Genomic DNA, 7,736 nt, shown 5'->3' with positions numbered 1-7,736 from the left:
CAAAAAAGGTTAGGAAGATATCTCTTTGTGAAGTTAGGTGTTGTACCCATCACCTTATCAAAAGTATATACGTACATGCAATCAAGCTTCTCGCACACACATCTACATAAAAACTGAAAAGATTATAGTGAAGAAAAAATATGTATAACATTGAAAAAAAGTATTTTAAAAAATATTGACAAGTAGTTCAATTCAAATTTTTCAGGCATGCGACCCAATAAAGTTTTTTTTTTTTTTTTTTGCGCACTCAATAAAGCTTCTTGAACAGGTCACGGAGCTGCGTCACACACAACGTCACACAGCCTACTCTTTCGCCGTTTGCGCTCTACTGTCACTTCTACTCGCCGAGACGCCGATTCATCAGAGTAAAACAACGACAAATACGACTCATCTTCTTCCTTGAGTTGATGAAATAATGCATTAGCTTGTGCTAAATGTAGTTTTAGATTCATTCTGCACGTTTCAAAGTCGCTCGCTCAAACCAACCGGTGTTGTGCATTTTTCGGCACGACACCGGCCGCTGCTTGCTTCGCATGCCTCCCTTTCAATAGTTGGCGCCTCGCTCGGAAATTTATTAAAAATGATCACATTCGGTTCGTCCTTCCTGACATCACAACGACTCTTGGGATAAGTAATCTTTTGTGCTGCTTTCGCTTTTGAAAAAGGACAAGAAATGATGGAAATATGGAGATGGATACATGGTCCATGCAGCGTTTTAATGCATATTTATGAGTGCAGTAAAACTGTAAAACTCAAATGACATTATCTCCCGTTTTTCTTGGCCGATTGACTTCAAATAAAAACTGGTGTGGACATCAACTTCCGCACTTTCAAACGAGACCAACCAGCAGCACGTGCGTGATGTAATTACAGCGTGACGAAGCTTCAAAGATGATATGCGTAAAAGCGTCGCTGCCGACACGTTCGGTGTTAAAGGGTTAAACAAAAACTTAGTTTTTGTTGCTCTTAACATGGAGCAGCTGGATTCAGCCATGTGAAAAGAGGCAGACCAGAGGGCATTGTATCCACCCTAATCAATAAAACTAAATGCAGACAATTTCAAAATTTCTATTAGAACGCCACTTTAAATAAAGGAATACTCGAAGCAACAAAATTTAATTTGAATATTTTTATCTACTCGGATACTCGAGTTAATCGATTAATCCATGCAGCACTAGTTGAATGACTAAATGACTCTTTTGAGGGCAAATATAATGTGATGAAAGTCCACTCTATTCGTGATCATGTTGAGTTATCTTAAATCATTTTCCATTTCACATTCTAACCACACAAATGAGAGAAAGAAAGATGACCTTCCACTCACATATTCTGTACATTCACACTGAGGGCCTCTCCTATGCTGGAATTTCCTTCTGCCAGCACATCCAAGTGTCACGTGTGCCCACGTGTGTTTACTGGGCAGGATCCACGTGTGGAAGTCGACAAGCCACGCCTTCGCACGAGAAACGGGGGTCCCCGCCCACTGGAGTTCATAAAGTCTACGGCCAGCCACCGTATGAGAACACTTGAGACACTGTCAAACTGTTTTATATTTCTGTGGCCATCCTGCAGAGTTTCGCAGCTTTTCTTCGAGGTGATTTCAGCCAAAAGGCTCAACTAGCACATAACAAGATTTCATCTTGAGTGGAAACTGAAAATGTAAGTAAAATTGTGTTTAAAATACTTTTCAGATTTAAGTTGAACGTAGTGCTATTTCCGAGTCCATTAAATTCCTCACTGAGTATTATAGCATACAGGAGACATGGCTTCCATTGACTAGTACTGCTAGAGTGGCTGTACACCACATGATTATAAATAAATTAAACACAAATTTTATGTTGGCTTTCTCAGAAGAATACACAAAAGATTTGTTTTTCACTGTTGTTCGACGAAGGGCGTGGGTCGAGTTAAATTGTCAACTACTATACCCGGCTGACACGAGTTTTGAGCTCACGTGTACCGGCATAGTAATTGGGCGGAGTCTTCCACTCCCGCCACAGTCTTGAATTCTTGGAACCATTTCGGATCCCGCCCATCCAGTGCCGGTGACGTCATTTCCGCTTCACAGGAACGAAATGAGCTTCAAAAAGTCTCGAGAAACGTCTCAATCTTAACAAAATTTTAAATTAAATATTTACAGTAATTCCTTGTTTTTCGCGATTAATGGGGACCGCCCCCCCCCCCGCGAAATCGAAAATCCGTGAAGTAGAGGCAGTTTATTTACACAATTTTTTTCTTTTTTTTGTGTGTGTGTTCAATGTATTTATTCAGATTTAAGAGCATTGTAAAGAGATACATATAAGACATATTTACCCTCCGAAATTATCATTTAAAAAAAATATATATATAATTTGTATATTTTAAGTTTTTAAGCACTTCAAATGTAATAATTATAATATAAATTATATATATTAAAAAACAATTCTTTGTACATGTATACATGCACATAACATAAATAAAATACTGTATGTTTTTATTTTTGTAATTGGAAAAAATCTGCAGTTTTAAGCGCGAAGTAGTGAGGAATCACTGTAATTAGATGAATATAAAAATGAGGGGGGCGTTTGCTAATTAATGTGGCGGATGTCAAAAGTCAATTTTTCGAAAGTCATTCCTTGGTCAAGACTGATGTTAGTCTAATAGCACTAGACGCAGCCTATATGAGTCTCCAGAATGCTGCCACACTACTTTATATTCATCCAATTTCTCATAAACTCGATGGTTCACATGAAAATGTCGGAATCATGAGGCAAAAAAATGGTATTGATGCAACACTACCTGCATTTAGCCTCACGTTTAGAAAAGTCTGAAAGATTTATGCACAGTTGTCAAGTGAGTACATTTTGAAAAAGTATTTATTTTAAAACGCGTTATGATTTCGATGTCCTGTTTCAAATGAAGGATCAGTTCCTGGAGAAACGCCCAATGCATTATTTTTATATGACGCCACCATGTGGTCAGTTTTAATATTGCATATTTTGTACGACTAAAACATCCCGAATACGTATATGAAATAGAAATACCTTCAATTTAATTTAAATAGCACGTAACACTCTCAAAGAGAACACAATTTTATTACTCAACAAGAGCCGAGTTTAAAGTCTTTTGGGATTTTAGTCTAATTAGAGTTTGTCCATAAGATCTGCATCTGCCCCACCTTTCCTGGATGGGCGTAATGACTCATTATTCTCACAAAATGCAGTTGATTCCTTCCTGTGTAGCTGTGTAAAAGCAGCGTAACATACCAGTATACCCCCACAAAAATATATTATCATGACAATCATCATGATGTTCTTTATTCGCTTAATTTGCTTGTCAAGCCCCAATCTGTGATCTTGACAAGTGGACGATTCCACACCCTTCAATTATGATGGCCCGAGATGAGAGCACCTCCTAGCGGTGGCTCTCTCCGCCTGAGGACTTGTCCTCACATGTCTGTGTGTGGGACTGTGTCTGGGCATGTACTAGTGTGAGAGTTGAGTTCCCCTGTGAGTCATGTCTCAGCATTATAAATAGACTCCCAGTAACGCCAGTCTGAGATGCTCTCTTGTACTCACTGAGGAAGCGTTGAACAATGGTAAGACACTTATATATTTATATTTTAAACTCTGAAGGTATACATATTAACTGGCTTTGGAGGAATTAGAAAGTTGATACATACATATGTTATATATTAGATAAGAAATGGAAATTGTGCTTTTTTTTAATTTTTTTTTTTTAATTTTTTTTTTTATTTTTTTTTTGCATGTTAACTGTTTTATTATTGAATAGTAACATGTAAAAAAAAAAAAGTCAAAATGTTGGAAACTTTAATATAATCATATTCTATATAGGTGGTTCTTACCTAGGGCTCCAGCTATTGATTATTTTAGTAGTCGATTAACCGATGTAGTTAGTTTGAATCATCGAGTAATCTGATAAAGAACATTAAAAATTAAAATACCTGAGCTGAGCCTCAACCAGTATAAAAAATAAATAGAGGATCAATGTACAACAAAAGAACAATTGGCTAAAGTCCACTAGCTTAAATGCTATAATATGCTAACCTTTTTATAAAATGCTCTTAACAAATGATCCAGCTACGTATTCCCCCGCAAAAAAAAAACAACAAAAAACAAAAAACTGCCAAATATACCTATGAACTAAATTACGAATGCATTTAAAAAAAAATAAAATAAAATAGCTCAAACAAAAACTTAGTTCATGTTGGTCTTAACAGGGAGCAGCTGGATTTTATCCACGTGAAATGAAGCAGGCTAGAGGGCAGTGTATCCACCCAAATCAATAAAACTACATACAAACACTTTCAAAACAAAACATTACAATGCCACTTTAACTAAACGAATACTCAAAGCAGCAAAATTTAATTTGAGTCTTTTTTTTCTAATCGAATACTCGAGTTAATCGATTAATCGTTGCAGCACTATTCTTACCTAAGTTAATTTCCATTCAAATTTCTTCTCATTTCGACAGAATGTTTTTAAACAAGCCAAAATGTCTGTTTTTATCTTTATTTTTGTCTATCGCATCCTCGCCTCTCATACTATTTTCATGGTTTAAAATCTGACGCAAAACCAACTCAATCAAAATAATGTTGGGATGTAAATATTGTAATTAAACTGATTTTACTAGCATGTCAGATCTTAATCTAATCATGTCTGTAAGAATTAAGCCAGCACCGAATATTGGTTCAGCAAATCTGTCTTAGAGGTGAGAAAAAAATGGGTTTGATTTTTTGTGCTTCTGTGGTTTTTCTGCAGGTAGTCTGGTTTCTCTGTCAAATAGCAAAAACATGCACGTAAATAGCACTAGCATTAATGGAATGTCTGCCCACACTTAGGGTGGCCAATTCATGGAAAAAATACAAGCTTACAGTATATTTGAAATTTTCTTCTCAATTGCACCATGGATGTACAAGATAAAGGTATTGGTTGTCCTTTTAACGAAAAGCCACATGAAATACAAAGAAATCATTCTTTTCTTCTGCGGGTAGAAAATACTGTACGGTTTTTGAGCCTAAGAGGGATTCGTTTCAACCTTCTTCATGTCTTTTTAGTGTCGAATAATGGCCAATGTCAAGAGGACCCTGAGCTTCGCGGGGCGAGGCCCCACACGGAGGAGCCTGTTCGGCCCAGTTGACAGAGAGCAGCTGCAGGCAGACTACCAGGATGCTTTGAGGAGAGACCTGGAGGACGCGTCGCGGCGATGGAGTTTCGACTTCGTGTCCGACCAGCCACTGGCTAGCGGCCATTTTCAGTGGGAGGGTGTTCCGGTCGCCACGGTGCCGCTGCTCTACAGAACCCGTATGTTGGGGAAGGCGGTTGATCAAAGGGTGACAGAGGTGACGGTCAGCCACAAGAGATCCAGGACTGCATCATCAGAATGCGAGAAGGAGAATGTCCCTGAAAGCAAACCGGATAAATGTTCTTTCAATATGGAGAAAACGCCAAAGAAGAAAGAGAACACTGGACTCAAGAGGAAACAAACTAATATTACAGGTAACTATTCAACACATGGTCTTCATATCTTTACAGGCACACAATAGGAATTAATTAATGGCATTTCCATTTATTCCAAAGATGATTTGAGATATCAGTGCTGAGCTTTGTGCATAGTAGTAGACACCCAATTCTGTCCGGATACTAAATGTCCTGCCTCTCCCAACAGATTTCTATCAGGCCAAGAGAAGAGTGGTCGGGATGTCGCTTAAATCCGACAAGTGATTTCTTTCTTTTTTTTCCCCCCCACTGGTGCAACATTCCAGAAAGAGTGCCAATTTTCCAACCGGACCTCACAAAAACACTAAGGAATGCCAAGTTGGGCACAGACTGCATGGCTGCCCCTCGGGGAGACAACATATGGGACCTCAGCCTCGGTGTCTTTATAGTTAATTTGGGTACTGTGTTGATTATGAACTGGGTTTTGGGATGGGAATGATTTAACATTTGTTCAAATGGAGATTACGGTTAAACTTTGCGTTGGTGGATTCATACTCATTTGGATCAGGTGGATGTCCTATGGGTTGACTGAATTTGTCCTTCTGTGCATTCTGTTTACTTTTGAAGTCTGTGACATGCAGAAGCGGAGAAAATAAGGCTGAAGATTACTTGAAACACACACACCTTCAGGTTTCACATCAATCTGCCTCAAGGAAATCAATGAATAACAGAGGATGGAAGGTCCCTGGCTCATAGCTGGAATCCACTTTTCTCAACTTTTTTTTTTTTTTTTTTATACTTTGTTGTTGTTCTTCATTATGACAGTGAAACTATTTTTAATGTTAATATTTTTTTTCTACCCCAGATAGCACTTACATTGTATTATAGGTTATATATCCTGTTGCACAACTTTAAAAAATGCTTGAACTGTCCTAAAGTATTCTAAACACATTTGCTTAGCTTAGATTAGACATGACACAAGTGCCATCATGTTCTTCCACCTTTAATATTTTTTTTGTAAGTGGCCCACCTCAAATGTACAGTATATTGTTCCAGATATTGTAGAATAGCACATCTAAAAATGATTATTTAACGAAATATCACTAATCTAATAGACTAGATCTGTAAAGTAGCGTATACTAATTATAAACCCATTGCGGTATTGCACATGCACCTCATGTACTGGAGCCATCCAGTATTAAGTGTCTTCATGGCACCACCCTTGCTAATCGACAATCACAAAAGTGTTCTCATTTACCAAGCTTGAGGCAAGTGGCGATCCTCTCCTATTGCTCTATTGCGTGCAATTCATCACACTAATTGTCTCTTAGATAATAGTATAACTTTGATCACTCTTAATTATGTCTAATGTAGACAGTCCTGCTGCTATGGCTCATTTGAATAGGTGCAGAAAAAGGTGCTCACGGAGTGACAGCATGGAGCTCAAATGTTGACTGCGCTTCCTATTTATTGATACTTGGGCAAGGATCCTGCTACATACTGTTTTTGTGGAGAGCTACAAATGAAAATCATTTATTTATTGTGTTGAAATAAAAAAAATCTAATAAATGTCTGAATTAAATGTTTGTGTTTTCATTTTCTAGTTGCCTTACATATTTTCCAGAGGGATTAGAATGTGGCCTAAAAAGGAGAATTAGACCCACATTATGTATGCAAGTATGTCAACAACGACATGACCAACTCCCCAGTCTTGTTTGTCCTTAAGTGCCCTGCCATTTTCTGGTGACCAGTCCAGGGTTTACCCGCCTCATGCCTAAAGTCAGATGACAATTTAGAAAATTGTTGGCCATACATAACTATTTGAATCCAATCTCACATGTTTCATGCATCTTTCAGCAAAGTCAGGGGCGTCAAATTCATTTTGGTTCATAGCCTTTTGGGCAAATAAGCGTTAATTCACTGGCTGCCTTTGACGGCGTGCAACATCCAATCCATTTTGAGTCAAAATGGATTGGCATCGCACTGTCAATGGCACTGGAACATGAGCATTCACAGCCCGCCGTTCCACTAGGTATATTTACCATATTATATCCACTATATTATATATATATTATTGGACGTCTGTCAATGGCATGCAAATAGTTCAGTTTGTGTCGCTTGCAATTTTAAAGGGAACCTCGGACTAAAAGACTTGAAGGCTCAAATAAGCCACAATTGTTCCCATTTACTAAAATATATTATTAAAAACGCATAAAATATTGCCATTGATTTAAAACTATAATATTTAGTACATATTTCGACCGACAGAAGCCGCCATGTTTTATGCGCGCAATGGAC

At 37.9% G+C, this 7,736-nt stretch overlaps 1 protein-coding gene across 2 annotated transcripts; it reads left to right on the top strand.

Annotated features, from left to right (window-relative positions):
* Positions 1–1,485: 1,485 nt before the first annotated feature.
* Positions 1,486–6,996, top strand: cdkn1a (cyclin dependent kinase inhibitor 1A). Of its 2 annotated transcripts, none has more exons than XM_057846303.1 (3): positions 1,486–1,659; positions 5,057–5,498; positions 5,668–6,994. In XM_057846303.1, the coding sequence occupies exons 2-3, from the start codon at positions 5,066–5,068 to the stop codon at positions 5,721–5,723; spliced, it is 489 nt and encodes a 162-aa protein (XP_057702286.1). In that variant the 5' UTR covers positions 1,486–1,659; positions 5,057–5,065; the 3' UTR covers positions 5,724–6,994. The 2 variants fall into 2 exon arrangements, with proteins under 2 accessions (XP_057702286.1, XP_057702285.1); XM_057846302.1 differs by lacking the exon at positions 1,486–1,659 and adding an exon at positions 3,455–3,577 and having other exon boundaries at positions 5,668–6,996.
* Positions 6,997–7,736: the final 740 nt, after the last annotated feature.

Source organism: Corythoichthys intestinalis, chromosome 9 (genome assembly GCF_030265065.1).
Source record: "Corythoichthys intestinalis isolate RoL2023-P3 chromosome 9, ASM3026506v1, whole genome shotgun sequence".
In the NCBI taxonomy this organism is placed as follows: domain Eukaryota; kingdom Metazoa; phylum Chordata; class Actinopteri; order Syngnathiformes; family Syngnathidae; genus Corythoichthys; species Corythoichthys intestinalis.
Note: the sequence above shows the minus strand (reverse complement) of the source record. Positions and strands in the feature narration are given on the sequence as shown.

Bases quoted from the DNA above. Each gene is read 5' to 3' on its own strand.
- cdkn1a (XM_057846302.1), top strand. The intron at 5,499-5,667 runs GTAACTATTCAA...CTCTCCCAACAG, and splicing joins GAAACAAACTAATATTACAG to ATTTCTATCAGGCCAAGAGA.